This window comes from Myotis yumanensis, unplaced genomic scaffold (assembly GCF_028538775.1).
Source record: "Myotis yumanensis isolate MYYU_CA2020_CCGP unplaced genomic scaffold, mMyoYum1.0.hap1 SCAF_6, whole genome shotgun sequence".
Lineage (NCBI taxonomy): Eukaryota > Metazoa > Chordata > Mammalia > Chiroptera > Vespertilionidae > Myotis > Myotis yumanensis.
The window spans coordinates 26137077-26160915 of NW_027223757.1; the positions used below are offsets into that span (position 1 = coordinate 26137077).

At 38.2% G+C, this 23839-nt stretch overlaps 1 protein-coding gene across 1 annotated transcript in view; it reads right to left on the reverse strand.

The window, feature by feature from the left end:
- Nucleotides 1-23135, reverse strand: part of TXLNB (taxilin beta) — a 44105-nt gene extending 20970 nt beyond the window's left edge. The window contains exons 1-5 of the mRNA XM_070417797.1: nucleotides 23037-23135; nucleotides 20066-20517; nucleotides 11290-11381; nucleotides 4768-4938; nucleotides 533-727 (exon numbers count right to left, since the gene is read on the reverse strand). Of these exons, the coding sequence (XP_070273898.1) occupies nucleotides 533-727; nucleotides 4768-4938; nucleotides 11290-11381; nucleotides 20066-20504 (897 nt within the window). The 5' untranslated portion in view covers nucleotides 20505-20517; nucleotides 23037-23135. The remainder of the gene's footprint in view (nucleotides 1-532; nucleotides 728-4767; nucleotides 4939-11289; nucleotides 11382-20065; nucleotides 20518-23036) is intronic.
- Nucleotides 23136-23839: the final 704 nt, after the last annotated feature.

The following is a 23839-nucleotide window of genomic DNA, read 5'->3' on the forward strand; positions in this document are numbered from 1 at the left end:
CCCATCTGTAAAATGTAGATAATATATTATTATCTAGTGCATAAGATTGTTGAGACAATTAAGTGACATTGTATGTATAGTTCTTAGCACATGACCAAAACTAAAGTCTGAATCAATAATACCATGATGGTTATAATTATTACATTATTAATACTGGTATTGGTTTGTGGGGTATTTAGAATACAGATCCTTAATGACATGGCGATTCTTAAGAGGGAGTGTGTGCAGCATTTCTTGGCTCTGTAGAGGGCATTTTAAAAAGGCTGAGGATAACTGTGCTCACAGCCTATCACTTTCTATTTATTGCCTTTGCTTCACAGTGATTCCAGTTTTGAAGAAATTCCATATGACTTTCAGCCAGGTATTGCGCAATACCATCTGTTTTTATTTGGCTAGTAGAAGAAATCCAATCCTAACTATTAATCAACTGAGAAGGCTGGTCATAACTTTCTTATTAACCACGTTCCCTACCTTCACAACCCAGGTCAGGATCTGTATCCAGTGCTTCTACGTTGTTTGATGTGGTTCTTACCTCCTCCCTGAGCTCATATTGATCAATGATGCTTTTCAGTTTCTCTGCGAGCTCCGTGTTCTCCTGACACAGCTTCATGTTCCGCTCGCTCTGCTGCTCAATCTGGGCCTGGATGTCTGTCAGGGTGCTCTGGAAATGATTCGTGATCTCCTTTCTCTTCTCTTCCTCCTCCCGTGCCCGCTGAAGGGTTTCCTCCTGTGGATGAAAATCTTCCATTATACTGGTTTACATGCACCCTCCGTCATAGGGTTCAAGGTCAATGAAAGGAGATTCATGTGCAGGGGAAGCAGGATGGTTCTTCTCAGTTCTCTAGAGCCATGTTGCTCAGCCCCAAAATAAATGTATGAGCAAAGGTTTCAGTTGTGAATACACGGTCACTGAGAGCAGGTGCAATGAGAGCCCTGACTTTGATAGCTGGTGATGAATAGGCTTGTTTTAAAGATGACGGGTGTCCTGCGGAGTGAATGAACTGCAACAATTTCTAACAAGCATGCAGTCCCCTGGTTTTGATCTCTTGGTTGTGGCCTGGGAATAAAAGGCCACTTGGTTTTATTGATAGATGAGACAGATCATATATATGTGCCTTTGGTTGGTACAGAAAGAACAATAGATCTTATATTCCTCTATACAAATTATGGGATGTGAACCACATACTTGCATGACCCAAGTTTTGTAAATATAAAGTGAACACAATGTATACTTTTCCTTGGTAAGAAAAAGGTTTCATCAGAAAGCTTGAAAAGGAAACTAAGATAGCTAGAGATCAATTACAGCAATCAAAAATGTAAAAGGAAATCTTAAAAAATACGTTGGCTATTTTATTTCTGAAGAACAATCATCCCACGTGTCATGTAGGGTAATTGAAACATTCAGTTGTTCATTGTAAATTTTGAAACTGAAAGCAATATTAATTTTCAAATATACTTTAACTCTAAAATGAAACATCTAATTTCCCCTCTTCCGCTTTGTTAACATTCACAAATTGGAAATTAACTTTTATGTTATTTCTGTTCTCTTTGCTCTTAAAAATCAAAACCCGCCTTTCATTGCTAACTACTAACAATGTACCCCTTTTTCCCCCATATCTATATTTAAAATTGTTTGCTTTGTGATTATTCCTCTCATTCTTTTAGAATAAAAGGGTTTAATCTTGCTCCATCATACCAAAGATACACTGCTGACAAGTGATATAGACTTTGTAGGATTCCTTGCAGTTCAGATTAATTGTTATTATGAAAGCTTGCTTCATTGTTAGCAAGTAAAATTATACTGTATTTAGTTGCCTACTCTGATCACATTATGTAACAAGATTTTTTAAAAACTGAACCGATAATTTAAACAGAAGTAATTGTGCAAATCTTTATTATGATAGTAGAATAATGTGATCAAAATAAAAATTGATGCTGAAAGTATATGCTCTGGAAATATTTTAATTTATCATCAGGTGTCCTCTTTCCTTTACAATTTTAACAAAGTCTCTAGCTTTAACATGATTCCTAATATCAGAATCCTAATTTATTCATGGTATAAACATTTGTTGAGTGACAATATCTTAGAGATATTGTAGAAGATAGCCGCACTTCCTAACCTGAAGAAATTAACTATCAGAGATCTTATTTCCCTGAATTTTGTACGCTAACCTACAGTTACTCTACATATTTCACTAAAAATGATTATGGCCATTTGTTAAGAAAAATGGAATATACATATGGTAGTGGTTGTTTCCTCATTGCTCCTAATTAGCTTAGAAATCAACAAGTTCCTAGTCATAGCCTTACAGACCATGATCTGAATGACATTTGCATTTATAACAATTCCATCCATGAATGAAAAAGTCAATGGAAGAAGCACCCCATGCTACTCAGTAAGTACAAGTTTTTCATTGGCAACTGGATACAGAAAGAAGGTATGGGTATTGTGAGGGCATTAAACACACATCAAACCATCATAGCACTCATTCCTGGCCACAAAATGGCATCTTGTTTTTTACATTGAATTGTTTTTTAAAAAAAATATATTTTATTGATTTTTTACAGAGAGGAAGGGAGAGGGATAGAGAGTTAGAAACATCGATGAGAGAGAAACATCGATCAGCTGCCTCCTGCACACCCCCCACTGGGGATGCGCCCGCAACCAAGGTACATGCCCTTGACCGGAATCGAACCTGGGACCCTTCAGTCCGCAGGCCGACACTCTATCCACTGAGCCAAACCAGTTAGGGCTGAATTGTTTTTTAATAAGAGAAAAATAAATCTAAAATGATCTTATAAATTTTGAATCAATTGATAAAGAAAATGCAATCATTTGAATGGTGTCTGAGATAAAATTTTCTTTATCAAGCACGTTAATCAAAGTGAAAATTAAGGCAAAGAAGATTGAGGGTCACAGTCTGAATACTTAGGGAAATAAACTCTGCAAGCATCATTATCCACCTTAGAATTGGTGCTATGCCTGGCATAGGTGTTCAGTAAGTGTTTATTTAATGAATCAATGAATTGTTCATTTAGATATAGACATACGAGTAGCTTGAACTAGATGATTCCTATAGTCCTTTCCACATTAAAATTTTGTGGAATTCTATTATAACAAATCATTATTCCTTTACTAAAATAATGTTGCCTAAGACACTTAGCTATTCTTTATAGGGCAGTTCTTTTTCAGTATAATTTGAGGCTCAGATTTATTGCTTTGAATATATGTAGTATTTTGTTGAAATGAGCCCATATTTCAGACTTTCACTGGTCTTTTTCTAAATTAAGTTGAATTGTGAGGTTTTTGTGGGGGTTTTGACTCACTGAAGAATCAATTTTAATAAGTACCAGTAAGCGCTAAATGTTATGGTGGTGGAAAGAGCTATGCATTCTCTTCCTATATCTTCCCAAGTTTCTATCATAATAATGATACTAAATTTCATTGTCTGTAACTGGAAGCCATTATTGAGGGTGTGTGAGTATTCCCACAGGGTCCCCTGCCATTGCCACTTCCATCATTCCGTCTTTGAATGTCACCCAAACAGACCTTGGCACATTATTCCACTTTTAAATCTCTTTGTTGCTAAATCTTTCTACTACATCTGGTTAATTTCTCTCCTTTCTATAGAGCACTAGTGAAGGTCAGGAGATTTGTGTAAACACAGAGCGCTATTCCTGGAGCACATATCTTGAGTTGTCGATGATGCTCCCCTCCCCAAGCCCCCATCTAATCTCAGTTTTGAGTGTCCTGAGATCAGTGATTGAAGAGATGCCAGAAGCTCATCTCCTACAACTCATGATTTGGGTGTTAGAATTCATCACACTGGCTTCCCATTTCCCAGATATCAAAAAGCAATTTTCGAATACGAGGAGACATTATCCTCTTCTATTTTTTTTTCTAACTTCATTGTACAAACTCATCAGTGATCTTAATCTCTCTGTTTCTTTAAGTATTTCCTTTTAAACACATCTAATAATAACTCTCTCCCAGGAATATTGGCGTCTAATTAATACTTGTTCGTCAGGAGTTTTAGGATCTTCTGCTGGAAAGGGGATTGTGGACACATGCAGTATTATCTTGGAGAGCCCTGCATCTTGCTTCATTGAATGGGGCTAGTGTCTGTGTGTAATCACATTAAGCACACTGCTAGAGGCTTACGCTGTAATTAATGAAACCCATGCAGGCTGAATGAAGTGGTCAGTCTATTATTTTGAGATTGAATAATTAAGTCTGAAGAGCTTCAGTGTTTTCTCAAGTAACTTCTGTTTTCAGATGACTATTGACATTTTGGCTCTCAATTTTGCTTTACCGTGTCAATTAGCTTTGTGTCAATTCATGTCATGCAGATTTCATTATCACATAAAAATGTTGCATTTTTACAAGTTTGTATTTTAAAGAGTAGAATGAAGTCCTACCTAAGAAACAACTAAACAAGCTCAACATAAGAAAAAGGCAAGGGGAATGGCATGCATTTTACTAAGGGCCTGTTCTGTGTCAGGCACTATATGGACACCGTACATATGTGCCCTCATTTAATTTTTCCCCAACCACACAGTGAAGTTCCTACAACCCCCTTGTTATGGATGAGGAAACAGGTGTGGGGAGGTTAAATAATTTATTGAAGGTCACAGTGAGCAAGTGGCTGGGCTAGTATCTGAACCCAAGTCTCTCTGATTCTGAAACTCAAGCTCTTGCCATGAGTAGCAGAGGCCTGTGTCTCTGCAGCAGGAAGAAGGTGTTAGCAGGGCCTTGGTGACACATACCTTCAGTGTCTTGTTGTGTCTCTGCAGCTCCCGACACAGACTCTCCAGTTTGCTCCGAGCGAGGATAGCTCTGCTGTGTTCACTTTGTAACTGGTCCTTTTCCTTTTGGATTTGTGCCTGTTTCTTTTGTAGGAGCTTTAAAGTCTTCTGCTCAGTGCGATGTTCATCCAGCTAGACAGGGGCGTGGGGATGCAAAAGGAAATGGCAAGACTCTCTTTTGAGTTGATAAAAAAGGAGCAAAAGAGGAGATGCCTAAAGATCACTCTGTGGTTGTTTGGAAATATTTTCTTTGTTATTAACACCGTCCCTCTGGAATCAAATGATCCTCACCAATGTTACCTTTGTAGTATTTGTGGATACTGTTTTCACAGCTTAACATTCACAAGTTTTTCCTTATTATTATTGACCTCTTCTTACTTTTGTCTTCTTTTTCATAGTCTAGTGCCGTGGTCGGCAAACTGCGGCTCGCGAGCCACATGCGGCTCTTTGGCCCCTTGAGTGTGGCTCTTCCTAAGCCTTAGGAGTACCCTAATTAAGTTAATAACAATGTACCTACCTATATAGTTTAAGTTTAAAAAATTTGGCTCTCAAAAGAAATTTCAATCGTTGTACTATTGATATTTGGCTCTGTTGACTAATGAGTTTGCCGACCACTGGTCTAGTGTTTTCTTTCTTGAGTCTCTCTAATGATGCCAGTCAATATTGGAAAGGCATGTTTCAGAATCTGTAAACTGCCAGAAGTCATACTAATTAATGCCTAGCATTGGGGCAGTGGTCAATGGTGTGTCTGCTTGGTTTACCTTTACTTGTCAGTACTTTCTCAAAATAAGCTTATAGAAACTATTTTAAAGAGTAGGAAAGAAAAAAAGTAGCCTCCTGGTAAAAAGAAGATGAAGTTTGTGGGTTGTGATAAAGGGGGAGAAGAGAAGGCACCCATTGACTATCTAAGCATTGACGATTTGCCACCAAAGTTTCACAAATAGCCACCACACAACTTAGCATGATGACTAGTATCTGTAACGTGCCCTGCTCTCTGCCCATCCACATACCCCTTGTGCTTATGCTGAATAAGTCATGACCGTTGTTTCTGCTGAGCACAGTGGGGCCTCCCTCCCCGTCTCCAGCAGCCATACCTAAGCATCAGGGACGGCGTGGAAAGTGGAGCCAGTGCACCCTGGACCTTCCAGCTCAGGATGCTCAATAAAATGTGGGACCAGTTAAAAATGAATTTCAAATAAATAAGGAATAATTTTTTTAGTAAAGATATATCCACAGTATTGCATGGGACATACTTTTACTAAATAAATTTGTTGTTTGTTTACCTGAAATGAAAAGTTAACTGGCTATTCTGTATTTTTATTTGATAAACTTGGCAACATTTTTAAAATCCTCACCCAAGGATATATTTTTTATTGAGTTTAGAGAGAGAGGACGGGAGAAAGAGAGAATAAAGAACATCGAAGTGAGACTCATTGATTGGTTACCTCATCTATGCGCCCAACTAGGGATGGAACTCAAAACTTAGGTATGTGCCCTGACCGGAATCAAACCCACAACCTTTTGGTGTATGGGATGATGCTCCAACTGACTAAGCCAACTGGCCAGGGCAAATTTGGCAACATTTTTATGAAATTCTAATTGGGTTGGGGCAGTTTGATTATCAACCTTCAGCAGCCCTCAGAGATTAGCACACTCTAGGAGAGTGAATCTCAGATTGACATTCAGCGTGACCACAAGCCAGTGCAGTCCTTTGTCCAGAGCCATGTCCTCTGCTGGACTCAGTCTGATCACCTGAATCACGCTGGTTAAGCCAGGTACGTACTTGTCGTAATAATGACCTTGCTGCCTAAGGAAGAGGGAAAGCTCTGGGAAGGCCCTCTATGCTTTAGGATCCTAGGTGTTCCTGGTGCCTCACAGAGCCCAAGGCCAATGGATACACACGCGACATGAGTCCTGATGTGTACCTCAGTTACCCTAACTTGAAGAAGCATTTGTTCTTTCTGAACTAGATGAACCAACTGTCACACTTTCTTCAGTTCACAGATTGCTTTACCACACTGAAATGATCATGATACAGCCTTGCCACATTTAGGTGGGGATAGTCACACATGATATTTTATCTTCATACTTATGGGAAATATTTAATTATTAGTGAGAATTAACACCAGAAAAAACTAGGCCTATATTACTATACATATTGATATTCTTCTTGAATTTCAATTGGAAAAATCAGTTGTATTTTATTATATATATATATATATATATATATATATATATATATGTATTTTTTTTTTAAAGATATTTTATTGATTTTTTACAGAGAGGAAGGGAGAGAGAGAGAGAATCAGAAACACCGATGAGAGAAAAACATCGATCAGCTGCCTCCTGCACACCCCCCACTGGGGATGCGCCCACAACCAAGGTACATGCCCTTGACCGGAATTGAACCTGGGACCCTCCAGTCCACAGGCCAACGCTCTATCCACTGAGCCAAACCAGCCAGGGCTTATTATATATTTTTCATGCTCATCTCCTGTTCATAGGATGTATGAGGTCCTTTCACTTTGCATATGTTTATTAGATAGGGGTGAAACTTCTCATACTTGTGTTTAGCCTGGAAATGATCTATTGTCCTTTCTTGAAATTTATATATTGTTGTTGTTATTGCCTTTATGCTTTAGACTTTACCCTTTGAATATTAAACCATATATCAGCATTTCTCAGCCTTAGCACTATTGATCTTTGGGGCCAGATCATATTTTGTTTTGGGGGCTGTCCTGTGCACTGTTTAGCAGCATTCCTGCCCCCTACCCACCAGATGCTGGTAGCACACCCCCAACCCCCAGTTATGACATCCAAAGTACCTCCAGACAGATATTTCCTATTGTCAAATGGTGGGCGAAACGGCCCCCTCTGGGGGAACCTGCCCTATGTGATTGATCTGAGTGTCAGAAGGAGGATACCGTACATGTGTTTCATAAGTTGGAAGAGATCATTTGTGTTCTAGTTTACACAAGATCATACACATCTGAAATTTAGCTAGGTCAGTCTTGCTTTGCTTTAAATAAAAACCCTAAACTCTCTAATATTTTTTTTATTTTAGAGTGTGGCTTACTTTGTATAATTAGTTCAGATTTATGTGAATGCATATGAAGTGACTTGATTGATGAAAACAAACATATTGCAACTGAGTCCGATGCTGGCTTTGTGGTTTAACAATGCACTTAGACACACTTGTAACAGGCATATAGGATTTTTATCTGAAAGTTCTCTTGTTCTCTATTTTGTGTTATTAAATTAAAAAAGTAAAGTTGGTGCCAAGAACTAAATCACAATAGTATTAGCGAAGTTGTTGTAACTACATTAATATTGAGGAAATTTGCAAAAAATACTTCTCTAGCTCATTTCTTAATTTAGTCATGAGGTGTTCTTATTTATTAATGAACTTATCCTTATTTAAAAATGAATACCATAGTAGATACTATTACAAAACTCCAAATCTGTAAGGATGAGTGAGCTGGAGTGGCACTTTGGTTCACAGCTTTGAATTTGATGATTTATTCTATGCTAACACTTATATTTCAGACACTTTCTGTATTAATATTCAAATCAGTGAGCAGGAAAATAGGTTTTAGTCTCCAAGTAAAAGATTAAAATTTCTCATAATTTTTTCTTTCTGAAAAGTAAAGTTAATGGTTTTTTTGGGGTCAATTTTCTCCTATGTTTTCTAGAATGCTCTTTGGGGTTTTAATGTTTATTAGACATGATACAAATGTCAAGGTATAGTAAGTAAGGCTTGAATTGAGGAGGCTCTCTGGAAGAGTAACCTCTGTGGGGATGGCTGCTTGACTAGATGGCGAGCAGATGCTGGGAGTTCCCTAAGACCAAGGTGAGCAGCCCTGGCTTATGAAGAAAATATTGGGCAGAGTGGAGAAGTAATTCTTCTTCAGTGAACTGCTGTGGGGCTGCAGTACCATGAATGGCTTTCTGTGTGAGTCTGGAATGCCACACAGTCCAGTCAAGTATGGAGCATGGCGCTAGAAACTAAACATGGCATTGTTATGAATAGCTACCTTGAAGGGGCAAAGGAAAAATGATGCGGAAAATATTGAAAAGAACAGGATGGACAGATGAGAATGGAAGCCATATTTCTTGGAAAAATATTTTTGTCACAACTTATTTTGTGGTATTGAAATTGTTCATAGATGGTTAACAGCCAATGTTAAATAAGTTGCAATAAAATTGATACACTGATAGCTACTTCATAAATTTATACCATTCTTATGGAAAGCAATATGGCCATAAACACACAAAAACAAAAGGTATTCATACTGTTTGATTTAGTGATCCCAATTCTGGAACTTTTTCCTAGTATGAAAAAGAGAGAGCAGGAACAAATCGAATGTGTGATAATGTTCACTGCAGCAAACACTGGAAGGAATCTTAAGTTTCCCAAAATGAAAGAACCAGTAGATATGTCCACTTTGTGGAAAATGACAATGCTTTTACAAAATATAATTATGAAGACTATAAACTATATGGGAAAATATATGCCATATGAGCCAAAATACCAGATTCCAAAGAGAGTGAGAGAGAAACACAGATTTGTTATTTCACTTATTTATGCATTCATTGATTACTTCTTGTATGTGCCCTGACTGGGGGGTGAATCCGAAACCTTGATGTATCAGCATGATGCTCTAACCAACTGAGTTACCAGGCCAGGGAATTGTATTTTTCTTGCCCTTATGTTTTTTTAAATAATGTTTTATTTTCTTTAACTTATATTATTGTAAGAATACAGTATATAATACATATAACATACAAAAATGTGTGCTAATTGACTGTTATCAGTAAGGCTCTAGTCAACAGTAGGCTATTAGCAGTTAAGTTTTTGGGGAGTCTAAAGTTATATTCAGATATTTTATTATGCAGGGGGTTGGTGCCCTAACATTCATGTTGTTCTAGGGTCAACTGTATATGTACCTCGTGATGGTAATTATAATAAAAGGTACCTCTGCATATATAGCAAAACTGGAAAGGAAGATGTATAAATCAAAGTTTGTGTTTTTAAATATGGGATTAGAGATATTTTTACTTGAATTGTGTATTCAGCATTTTTCTTATATCATAATGATATGGGTTATATAATGACAAATAATTAAAAAGCATTGTTGGCTGAGTTAGGAATAAGCTAGTCTCTCAGGATTTCAGAAGTTCTGTGAGTCTACTGCATAGATAATTTAGCATAACAGGATGCACAGATAAACGAAAGAAAGGACAGAGCAAACTGGGATTCCAGGACTAAAATTAAAGTGAAAAAGAAAGAAAACAAGTCCCTCAAATTCTACGCCATCAGGTACCTAAGGGGTTTGTGGGCCTGAAGCTCATTCAGTTCTGGAGTTCCTCTTTTTAAAACCAAAACCCAAAAATACATAATTAAGAAAAGAGGAGTATGTCCAGGGCCTCAGAGGGGCCCGTGCAAGTGAGAGGCCCTGACTCATAGCTGCTTTGGCTGCCCAGTGAATCTGCCCTTGGGGGCAGGGCAGCCTGCTGCCTGGAGGAGTTGTTCTGCTGTGTGAGTGGACATAAGTTTCATTCTGTCACCACTTCCCTAACAGAAATAAGTAAGTTAATATTTTTTAAAGAAAACAAGCAGAAATGAGAGAGAAGCACATTGCCTTGCTTCACTTGAGAGGGTGCCACCTCTCAGCTATGGGCTTCACACACCCCAGTGTAGTACACAGGCTGCTGATGTCACTCCTTCAGCAAGTTTGGGCAGGGTTCATTGAAACCAGACAGGCTGGCTTCACTGAAGGCTTCCCCTGTTCCGCCCTGCCCATTGCAGGAGTACTGGTGAGGATACAAGACACATCATGGCTTCTCTGAGGTCTGGGAGGGGCTGCCCTTCCTCCAGTAGCCCTGATTTTTTGCGAGGGAGACTGAATGGGGAGGACCTAGAACTGGGCACAATGTAGTTTACATCAAACACTATGCCATGCGGGGGAAGGGGAGGAGAATGTAGATCAAAGAGAATAAATGAATGAATAACTAATCAGCTAACTGACTACCTAACTAAAAGTCATCAAGACTAAATGAGAATGTGTCACAAACTGAGGGGGTGGGATTAACTCAACCCTCTTCCTGAGGAAAACCCCTCCAAAAACCTGAGCACAGAATGGAATGAAAGTTTGCCTTTGTTTTATTGCAAAGCTAAAAAGAACTTTAAAATATCCAGAATTTTCAATTATCTATAATTTCTGTTCCATCCCCCAAATTACACATGTACTCAAAGGTGGAGTAGATTCCAGCACTATCTTCTTTCCCCACTCAGCTATTATTCCTTGGATTTTTTGTTTCTTTTTCCTATAAAATTTTTTGCTTTTATAAATTCCATCTTTGGCTTATCTGAGCTAACCAGTCATGGTTGTAATGATGTACCTAAAAAATTAACAGCCTCCTTTTCTCAGCTCTAACTGAGCCTGAATCTTTCTGACAAAAAGCGTTAATCAAAGATCTTACCAATTCAGCGTACTTCTTGAATAAAAAATCAAGCTTTTCTTCCGGTGTTTGCAACTTGTTCAGATTTTGCATTAGCAGGTTGGCTTCTTTGCCTTAAGAGAAAACGAGAATGGTGAAGACATTTTTAAAAGTAAGTGTTAAGCTTGAAGTGAGATAATATGGAATCTCAGATTGTCCATTTGCTAGTTACTATCCAACCCTCACCAAGCTACTTACCCTGACCCTCAGATATCATTTTCTTCTCCTATAAGAAAGGTAGGCATCTTGGATGACACCTACCTTACAGAGTAAGGATTAGTTGAGAAGTTGGTGAAAGCATGGTCTACAGCATCAGGCTCATGGTAAATTCTTAATATAACAGTAGTGCCCAAGAATCCATTCTTGTTAATCTCCACCCCCTCTCCCCCATATTCTAAATGTTCAAAAGAATTTTAAATATTTTAAAAATATTCAAAAGAATAAAATAAACTGACTTTAATGAAAGAATAGATCACCAATTTCCCCACATTAATTGATTTTTAAAAAGGAAGAAACAAAATGGTCCATCAAAAGTTCTGACTGCTATGAAATAGCCATCATTGATACATAGAGTTGCTATAATTCCAGCCCAAAACAGAGAAACTTGACAGTTTTGTCTGTCTTTTTTATTTTAATTTTATTTTTTTGGTGTTGCTGTTCTTTTAGTACCTTTTTCCCCTCTCTTTTGGGGGAATCAGATTCTCTTGTTTCTGTGCATGAGCCCATCCATGAGTTTTGGGTGGAAATAACTGATCATATTTCCTATCAAGCAGAGAGTAAAATCAATAGATAAAGAAAATGGACCCATGACATGCAAGGTCTTTTCCAGGCCTTTGTGTGTCTCTTTGGTTACAGGTTCAGCCTTCCTGGGCCTTCCCTTCTCCCTCCCAGGACTTAATCTCTGTTGACAGTTTCATTTTCTGTTCCCAGTATGAGTTTGTGTTACACTAAAAACTCATCTGTTCATGATTATTTGATGGTAAGCCTCAGATTCTTTCCACCTCCACTCCATTGTTCTTCCTTTTGTCTTCAGCTCAAACTGTCCAGTTTGCCTTCCTGTGGTGCCCAGAAATCTTGTCTTTAAGTAGCCATTGGGAGGAGAGAGACCCTGAGGCCTACCTGTACCACTGAGCATATATTTTCAAAAGTCCAATCAGGTGGAACAGAGTGACAATCACTCTGTCTAATCAGAATAGGGAGGTCAAGCCCCACAGTGGAACCTATGTCTCTCAATATAAATATGCTTAAGAATATTAACAACTAGAGGCCCGATGCACGAAATTCGTGCAAGGGCCTCTGCCTCGGCCCCCGCCCGCTGCGGCTTTGTCCAGAAGGAAGGATATCCAGAAGGACATCCGGTATAATTAGCATATTACGTTTTTATTATTATCGATTTGGACAACCTTTCCCTCATGAACAGGCATTTCCTGTTTGCTGGAATTTTTTGCTTTCATCCCGGATAGGAAGAGAAATCATGAAATTAGGGTACAGGACATGGAATATAGTTGTTCTAAAAAAAAATTATGTATCATTTATCTAAAATTAAAATTTTCCTGGCCATCCTTTGTTTTTATTTGCTAAATCTGTTAACTCGAATGGCTTCAAAGAACTTTAGGTCTAGAAAGAACTTCAAAGAGCACATAGACAACTGGTTAATTTTACAGATAAGAATCTAAGGCCCAGGGAGTCCAAAGTTACATGATTAGTACTGGCAGAGCCAAGGCCTGAATCCAAAGTTTGTCTACTTGCTCTAAATCACTTCACTCCCTTGTGGAATTTTGATGCCAGGGAAGCCAAGAGAAATAAAAGGAAACTATTTTTGAAAAAAAAAAAATGACCTCATTCCTAACAGCTGGTTTTGTCTATGGTTTCATCTGTCTTTGCCCAGTGCGTCAGTTCAGATTAGAGACATGGCCTAAGACAGGGGAGAAGGTGGGTGTGAGAGGTGCCCCATCAGCTCTCCAATCATGGCCTGGAATAACATGCTGCCTTTAAACTGATAATCACTGCTGTCTCTCCCCCCGCCCCCCAGCTCTCCCCATGGGCTTTGAGTTATTTCTCTAGCAGCAGGGATGAGTGTGCATGGTACAGGTCAGGCCATCCCTTCACTCTTGTCTTCAGTTTGGGGAAGGTGCCCACATGAAGACTGCTGTCCTGAGTTAGTGTCATCTGTGAAAGGCAAGACACTGCACTGTTGATCACATCAGGCCCAGGATCCAGCACAGTGCTTGCTCTGTGACAAGTGCTCAGCAAATGTAGGTGATAATGGAACAAAACAAAGCCAGTACACACTAGCATCAAATGAATACTGTGTAACTGACTAGAGCAGCGGTTCTCAACCTGTGGGTTGCGACCCTTTTGGGGGTCGAGTGACCCTTTCACAGGGGTCGTCTAAGACCATCAGAAAACACATATATAATTACATATTGTTTTTGTGATTAATCACTATGCTTAAATTATGTTCAATTTGTAACAATGAAATTGGGGGTCACCACAACATGGGGAACTGTATTAAAGGGTCGCGGCATTAGGAAGGTTGAGAACCACTGGACTAGAGGAAAGATAGGTCTTACTGTCACTGGTGACATTTAGTGTATGCTAGGATAACTCAGTGTGAGTATGGACACGTAAAACCATTACATGTCTCCTTTGGGGGGCGATAGAAACACCTGAGTGAGTCCAGTGGCTCCTTTTCCCCCCACATTAAGTATCTTCTCCTTTTTGTTTTCTTTAACTGTGAGAAGGGTTGCTTTCTTTTTTTTTTTTTTTTTTTTTGATCATCACACTCACTGAGGTCTCTTCCCATATGCTGTTATTTTGTATAGAAGAATGACATTCAGAAACATCATCTACTCTTCAAAAGTGATTTCTCCCTTCAACAACAACAACAAAAATCCAAGAAATCAGAATCAGGCATGTGTAGAATTCATAAATTAGCAACACCAGAGAACTTATTTTTAAGCTTTCATTGATTTTGCTGGACTGGAGTGGTGTATGGGATTATCATAGAAGAAGGGAATACACAAAGAGATTTGCTCATCTTTTAAGAAAGGCTGTAATTATAATTCCATAGAAATGGGGTCATTTGGTGGCAGAGTTGGTAACAAGAGGAAAAATTATTTTATTTAGGGTCATTTATTGGGAAGGGATGATCTGTCTTCTCAATGTGTCATTCGAAAGCAACGTGATTGTGAAATTAGTTATAAAGAAAGCAAGGGACTGACCTGAAGTCCTCATTAAAGCTGGGTAATGTATATGGTGGCAAATGGCCATTACCCCACAGAATGCTCAGTTTGGTTGTAAGTCTACACGAAGAAGAACCACCTGTGCAGCAAGAACAGCCATGTCACATGGCTCTGGCCACTGATGATATTGTAGACTGCAGGAGTATTGGAATATAAAGGAATTATTTCTACACCAAAGAAACTAAAAGCCTTAAATTAAGACAATTGAAGTTAGCTATAGAAATGTTGACTGAGATTTTTCTCAAACTTTTAGCAGAATGATAACTATTTATGCAAATTTTGGTGACAAATTATATAGATTTAATGAGTATTCAAAACTGCTTTTTCTCTTGTAAAATTATCTTTTAGAACTTTGGTGCTAAAATTTGGTCTTGAATACACATGTGCGCCTATCTTCTCTCTGATTTCCAAAAGTGGTGGAGGAAGCTTAAAGCAAGAAAAAACTGTGAATGTTCTTTTCAAATGTTAGACCCAGAATATTTCATTGTTAACTTTGTTTTCCCTCTAACATAATTTAAAGATAATGAGTATAATACAAATAATTCTTGAACACCTATAGATACCTTTTAAGGGAAAGATGTATGTATTAATGTATGTAGACAGGGAGGACAGTATACTTAAATTCACACTGGACTCAGTTTGGGGGACCTGGGTTCTAGAACTGACTGCATAGTTCAACAACTAGTTGAGTGACCTTTTTACAGACTCTTGAACTTTCTATGCCCCATTTTTCCTGTCTATAAAATTAATGGGTTGACTAAATGGATTCTGAGTTCAGCCTCTAAAATTTGATGACAGCATGACTGAAGTAGCTTTAACTATTTTTAGCTTGATACAGAAAACAACAACAACAAATAACATTGTTTGGTTGACATATTTGTTTACCTCAAGTGTTCTGGTCCACTTTTAAAATTTATAAAGGCTCTCTTACCCCCTCACTGTCACCTCGTATAGTCATGGTTTTTGTTTGCTTTGCTTGTTTTTACTAATTACATCAGTTTTGAAAATACTATCTTCCCTGTGTTCTCTAGTCACATTGTTTTCCATTCAGCTGACATTTTATTTCTCTTGTATTTTAGTGACCTTATTATATGTAATTGGAATTTTGGCTTCTCACTCATTTGGAGAGTGGTTTTGGACTTCTTATTAGTTCTGTTAATGTGTTTAAACCACTGGAAATTCCTTGGCTATAACTATAAAGAAAAACTTCTTAAAAAGAAAAATATCTTTAAATCTAATAATGAGGAAATTATTCTAGGAAAAATAAAATAAAGCAAACATTATAATAAAAAAGAAACATACTATAAAGAACAGTAAGAAATGAATACATCCTTTCTCAACTCCGTTTAAGTTTAGAAGAGAGTACTAGTTATTTTGCTTGAGAGATATTTTTCTCTCTTCTTCCACCTGCTTCTCCAGACCCTCCTCTCCTTTCAGGATCTGGCCTAAGTTTTAGCTTCCCTATGACTCTACTGTGAACCTTTCAGTCTCTGCTGGTTCTTCTTCCCCATGAATTCATCTGGTCTCCAACCATCTCTTCCAGAAAATTTAGAATTTGTTTCAAAGCAGCAGTTTGTTTCCCTCTCACAGTGAAACTAGAAATCAAGCTAAAATGGATGAAACAGACCATCAGGGAAAGTGGCTGTTCTAAGGCAAAGTAAGTCAATGGCTGAAGACACTTCAGAAAAGCAATGTTTTAGTCAAGGTGCCCTTCCGAAAGTAGAACTGAAACTCACCTGTAACTAAAAGATGAAACACATTAAGTGAGCTCAGTGAATGCTCCTCAACCAATATACGGATTTTTTATTTTTATGTATATTTGGTTCTGCAATATTAATAACTTCAGAGCTTCCCCTTGCTTTCATTATGAGTAATCTCACAATCACATCAATTAGTTGAATAAACTCCCTCCTCTCTCCTCCCCTCCAATCTTTAAAACTATCTAGGCTTCAGTTTCCCTGTCTATAAAATCAGTGGGTTGACTAGATAGAGTCTGAACTCAGAATGGACCTGCAGATCAGCTGTTTTTCTCTTGGACTTATGCTTCAAACTGATTTCCTATACAATTAGTTATCAACCAAAATACCAGAAGGTATATTATATTTTATCATTGTTTTGTGCTTGTTACTATGTGGTGCTTGTGCAGCCCACGTAATGTTAACAGAGACATGATTAATAAGACACTTGTGAGCCTGGAGGATGGTGTGAGGGAAGCAAGGGGGATACTTTAAATGTTAACAGGATATGTCATGGTGCTCTCTAATGTGGAATCTGTTTTCTTTCAGTTCAGATGCCATGGAAAAAGTGACTCTAAAAACTAAGGAGGTTTTAAAACGTTCCCCCAACTGCTCCAGTGTATAGCGTGTTGACTGTGGGAGGATATGCAACCTCTAAAGGACAAGTAAGTCCTGAGTGCTTGGGTTGTAGAGACATGTACAAATGTTCCGCGAAAGAAGAGTATTGTGGTCCAGTACATTTAGGAGATGTTGTAAACTATGCCCATCACTGTTGGAGATTTTCTTGTTGTATGCTATATTAAAGGTCAGAGAATTCTGGCAGATAGGGAAATTTAACTTGGTCTGAAATTTCCAATAACCCAAAGTTGGAAGGTTTTGGGTTAGAGAGTCAGAACATTTCAGAACCCTAAAAATACCAATAAAGCAAATATTGCTTGATAAACATGTAATAATTAAAAACTCATATTTGACCAAGTACATAAATCAAGTCTAAGTACGTATCTTCAGGTATGGGTAGAATGATTTAATAAAATCCTCCAAAGAGCTAGATAGATTTTCAAAGAGGACCACAGCTGGCACTTTATATTTTCCCCGAAAGGTGGAGGAAGGACTTTCAGAAACATCAGAACCGTTGCTTCCACAAGCCATTTGTGTCAAAATTACCAAGGGTACCTTGGACCCACCAATTCTGAATCTATGTGCTAAGGAGCGGCATTTTTGACAAATTCTGTATTTGATTCTAATGCAGTCCAGTTGAAAAACCATTGATCTAGATCAGTGGTCGGCAAACTGCGGCTTGCGAGCCACATGTGGCTCTTTGGCCCCTTGAGTGTGGCTCTTCCACAAAATACCATGTGTGGGCGCGCATGTACGATTGAAACTTCATGGCTCATGCGCAGAAGTCGGTTTTCGGCCTGGGCGAGTGTATTTTGAAGAAGTACTGTTGATATTTGGCTCTGTTGACTAATGAGTTTGCCGACCACTGATCTAGATGATATGCAGTGCCATTTAATTGATAAACGGCCAAGAAGCATATTAAAATCACTTGCGGGCAACTGAAATAATGTTTAAAATAGTGGTTGCTGCATATTTAGATTATCCTAAAATGTTGTTTTAACTCATATTGTAGTTGAAATAGTACAATGATTGGAAGAATTTTCTGATGGTGTTCAGAGGAATGGCATGGAAGGGTCAGACGCATGTAATTAGAGTGGACCCATAATTCATGAACAGAAAAGAAACCAAAATTGGCCATCTTTAACTTTACTCCTACTTTCTTCATATCATCCCCTCAGTACAACACATACAAATTCCTATGTAGAGGAAGTTTTAGAGTGAGAAAGCAAAATAACTTTTCTGGTTAGAAACACTTGACATCATTCACCTCTGCATGTGATTTTTCTATTGTCTTATGGGAAGTTTAACAATGACTGATGCAGAGACCTTTTTTTTGAGATGTCCTGGATAGAGAAGGAAAAAATAGCTCTGTAACACACAGCAATTTTATTCTCCTTCCCAAAGTTCTCAAACACTAGAGAATTTGCACATTGGAACTTGGTATTGTCTGGGTTAATCTTTTGCTGGATGGGTCAAGTATGCTATTCGAATGTGTCTTTTAGCCCTTTTTGAAAGCATTGCCAGCAATGGGCTTTAAGCATCACAGTGATGTCATATGCCAGCATAGGCATACTTTTGGGTTTACAGATAATCCGTTACTGGAGTCTGAATCCAGTTCTAGCTCCAACAGCTCACAACCTTTCACTCTGCCACATTGTCTTTCAGAAATGAATAAGATGTGATCACTGCCCTTGATAGATTCTCCATCCAGCTTGGGAGGAAGCTATATAAATAAATGATTGCTGTAGAAAATTTAATAATGAACTAAGGAACGTGATGCTAACTGGACCTGGGCATGTCAGGAAATGTATCACATAGGAGGTGGTATTTATAGTGAGTGTTTCAGTAAAATTCACCAAGGAGGACAAGCAGAGGAACATTCATATGCAAAGTAACATGCTTTCATTCCTAGCTAAAGCATTAATTCTCTCACCCTTCTTTCACAACCATTTTTGATGTTACCAATCCCTCATGGCTCTCCTAACAATTTCCCTGCACCTGTTCTAGCACTTACCCTATGTAATATAATTAGTTTACATGTTTTTTCCTCTCTTTATACCTAGAGCTCCTTGACTAAAAGGCTATGACAATTTAATTATCTTTGTGCACTTAGCACAGTATCTTATAAAGTGGAGACATTAATAAGTATTTGCTGAACCAATGAAATAATGAGATTAAAAATATTTTCTGCAGTTGTTGACATTCTGAAATTGACACATTTCCGAAGAGCTTTGTTAAATAAAAAATATCTTATACAGTAATGGGACATATTACTAGGTGATCTGACAATCATTTTATATGTACAAATCAATCCCGACATTTATATTTTGTTTAAATCCAAATTCCACTTGCTTTGATTTAAACAACTTCCAGTTATTCATCCATTCATCCTTACAACAAATATTTATTGACCACCTACTATGTACTATCCATTGTCCTGGACACTAGGCCTCTGATGATGTTCAAATATGTACAGAGTCCCTGGCCTGCCCTTGAAAAAGGAGCTAGTGGGGAAGATACCCATTAACCAAAGAATCACAAAATCAATGTACACACTTAAATGCTGATATATGCTGGGAAGGAAAGATACATAGTAAGAAAAAAGTAAGACTTCATCTATAGTTCAGCTAAGAAAATGCCATTTGAGTTGTAAGCCAAATGATGAGGTAAGTGTCCTAATGACTGAACTGGGGAATGGGGACCAATTTCTAGGTAGAGAATATAGGATGTAAGCAGGCCCAGTGGCAGGTTTAAAAAACTGCAAGGGAAGATCAGAATGACTAGTTATTAGGCGGCTGTAGAAGTGGTGATGATAGGGGCAGAGTGTTCAGGAAGGGGATGTTGTGGGGCAGAGTGATGTGAGATAAAGCTGGGAAAAAATGGTTTGGGTTAGACCATTAGGGCTGAAAGACTATGTTAAGAATTTTGCTCTTTGTTCTAAGAGTTAAACCATTAAGGACAGAGGGGAGGTGGGTAACATGTTGAAAGTTCACTTTAGCTCATTTGAGGGAAAGCAGCTGGAAGCCAGTACAGCAAGAGAAGTGTAGGGAAACCCTGTAGTAATTCAAATACGAGATGTATCTTTTAGTAAAGGTTGGAGGAAATGCCCTTTTGGAAATAATTCAAAGAAAAAGCATAATATAGAATGTAACTACTTGCCTAATCCTTTTAGGATTTTCTTTTCCAATTTTTGCTCTTTGTTGCTGGCAGGCTCTTTGGCTGCAGGTGGCTCTCCAGAAGCCACGGATTCTCTCTCGGTTTCTTCAGTGGCTTCCTCACAGTCCCTGTCCCCGCTGTCAGCTGGTTCTGTGTTCTCAGGCTGCTCCTTGGCCTTAGTAGAGCTCTCTTTCCCTGCTGTGCAGGCAGCAGACCCGTACGTGTTAATGATGTCTTCCAGTTGTCTATTCAACTCTTCAGTGATGTCATGAGCCCCTGTTTCAGGCTTCACGACTGCCTCTTTCAATGGTGCTTGGAGTGGGGTTGAGGAATCCTGATCGCCTGGCTTCCCCAGGCCATTTTGACTGGGTAATGATGAACTGCCCCCTGGAGGTGTTGACTGGGGTTCTCCCGGGAGCTGTACAGAGTGATTGGCCTCCATATGGGAGTGGTACCTAGTAGCAAGCACAGTCAGGTTTCATGTAGCGAATCCAGTTGCATGTAAATGATAAGGACATCCCCAAATGAGCACCTACTAATTACAGTTTCTAACATAGAATGAATGTACTTTCACAAACCATAAATATTAGGAACAGTGGGAAGCTATTTTTCCAAATCGAGTCATACTGTTAGCATATCTTTGGTTTTGGTCTTTAAAGTCCAGTAGCATCTCCGATTATTGGCATTGACAGAGTAACTCAAGATGTTGTTTTTCATGGCCATATTTGTTATTTTGCTTAAAATAGTCAATATACCTTATCATTCTCTTAAATAATTCTATGTAGATTTACAATTATTAGGAGTACTTGGATGTATACATTTAAAATAATTACATTTTAAATGGTGTTACTTTTTCAAAGTGAAAATATTTAATACAAGAGACACTGAACTTACTAAAATCCTTCATAATAATAATAATGTTTCTTAACTCTATTTTAATGTATAAATGGAGATTTGTTTGATATGAGTACATTAATATAAATTATTATACTGGTTACAGAACATACTTTCTTGCTTTTCTGGTATTTTCCTTTGCCCAGATGAGCAACATATAATTACCAATGATGAAAACACTTTTTTTGAGGTTCAAACTAGTATCATTTTGGGAATAAGACAGGAAATGAGAAAAGGTATAAATTAACAAATAAACTGGTATGGAAACATGGTGATACTCATAATAATAATTCTTTGAATTCCTATAATATTTTGTTCTAATATAAAAATTGACTATCTTATAGAAAAAAAGAAGAGAGTACAACATTCTTAGTCAAGAAGCATTAGGGTAACTTAATTTTTAAGAAATAACAATGTTTAATGAACAGGGAGGGAATGAACTAGAGAAATAATCAAGATATAATTTGGGCTCTTTGGAAATAGGGGGCAAGGAATGAGCTGAGTCAAGGATTTCAGGGTTTCTGGCTATTACCAATCTGGGCTTGCAATAGATTTAGCTTAAGCCTTTAAGTTATGGTGCATTTTATTTATAAATGATAGTTAATGGTGATGGAGCTAATTAGGATAAAAATATGACAGGATCCCCATAATGCACAGGTTTTGCTGTGGTGGTGGCATGAAAGCAAAAACAGAAACATACTGCTCTACGCATTGCATGGCTTCCTGCTCCCTTTCTCAGGGCAGTAGATGTCAAATGCTCAAACACCAACAAGAACGGAAAATTCAACGTACAGACATCGCCTCCCACTTGTGGCCCTCACCAAGTACTCGTTAACTTGGAAGGAAGAACTTTTTTTCTCACCCATTTTATTCTATTTTTCTTTTTTGTTGAATTTATTGGGGTGACATTGGTCAATAAAATTATATAGATTTCAGGTCTATAATTCTATAACACATCATCTATCATATTATGTGTTCACCATCCCAAGTTAAGTCTCCTTTCATCTCCATTTATCCTCTTCTACCTCCTTCACCCCTTTCTCTCTGGTAATTGCCATACTATTGTCTGCGTCTATGAGGGTGTTTTTGTTGTTGTTGTTGTTTTTTGCTGATCTTTTCACCTTTTTCACCCAGCCCCGAAATCCCCACTCACCCATTCTAATCCACCAACTTTATTATCTAATGATACAGTAAACAGTTTCATTCTCTTCATCACTGAAATTTCTTTATCCCAACCCCTACTTGTTGGGCCCACTCATCTATATATAACTATGCCTCCCCTGAACTTGGAGAAAGACGGGTAGCACCTGTTGTCCAGCCAGAAGCTATTTTAAGCTCTTCTAAAAGGAGCCATGGCATTTAGTGCTTTATCCTTGAAAATCAAGGGAAGAGAGTACTTTTAATACAAATTGAAAACAGTAAACATTTACTGGCTTAAATCCATATGCAGATTTTAAAGTGTTAGGAAGGCTTTTTAGGATGTAATAAAGTCTAGAGTAAACCAAACTTCAAAGCAGTGAATTTAAAACTGACACTCTCTATGAGTTTTAGTGTGGTTAGTATACATGCAAGTGTTTTTGTTTGGAATAGTTTTATTCTTCATTCGCCAGAGGCCATCATCATTGATGTTTGTATGTTAATCCCATGAGTACTTTTTAAACACATGTACCATATTTACTTTAAAACGGAATAACTTAGTCATTGTAAACCACAGAACAACTCAATTCCTAAAAGTAGCCTAGCCTCAAGATCATTCTACAAGAGGAAAAACAAGGTCAAAGAACTGTTACTTTTAAATCGTCTCTTTCTAGATTAATTTGACAGCAGAACATTTGTAAATTTTAGCTTTTATAAACTTTCCTGCCTGCCTTTTTCCTCCTCTGGGAGAGAATTTTTCACTTGTACTAGCAGTCCCAGCAGATCATTACACATCCTTTCCTGAGCAACATATTTTAATTGTAAATAAAACAATGGAAAGTTCTTAAACAGTTCACTGGCAATCTGCAAGTTTCAAACACCACAAACCACACCCCATGTCTTCTCACACTGCCTGGGTCGGGGGAGTGTTTGTCATACTTACCAAAAGGCAAGGAACTAAGCAGAAAGAGGAAAGAAGAGGCAAAGAGGCAGCAAAAAGCTAGTCAGAACAGCAGTGACAGCAGGAGACAGGCAGGCGGCTGGGTTCTTGCAAGGGAGAGAGAAACCAAACACACACACACACACACACACACACACACACACACACACGCGCGCGCCAGCAGGAGAGCAGGGAGGGGGAGGGGAAAGGAACGCCTTATGACATAGCAAGAGAGAAAAACCTCTAAGCTTTAGTAGCTGTCTCTTGGGCAGATGTCTTAGAAAGGAGACACAGCTGGTAGATCTTATCATATTCTATGTTTTATCCTTTAAACAATTTAAACTCTCAGCATACAGCCCTTTTGCTAGCACACTTTTTTCACCATTGTTCCTCTGGGCAGAGATCAGTTTTTCTTATTTCTTGGTTCATTTCCAGTGTGGTCTATGAATCATCTCCTTTTTTTTCTCTTCTTATGCTAGTCTAATTGGGATCAGGTTTCTTATAAGAATCATGGAAAAAGAGAGACAATGCATAACCAAAAGGAGGTGGTACAACTACTTTAATTCTGATGTCATCGTTTGGTTTGTTTGAAAAATATGAAATAAAAATTTAGAGGGCTATCTTGGCAGTGGGTTTAGGTCGTCTTCACGTGCACGGAATCCGTGTGACCCCAGGTCCCACGCCTTACTTGGGTAACTGCTTCATGTCTCAGGTAAGCCCCTGGGGAAGCAGGTGCTCTTCCTTCCTTAGTTGGAGGCTTCCCCACCTTCCGAAGCAGCCTTGCCAGGTCTGTTCCACCCGTTCCA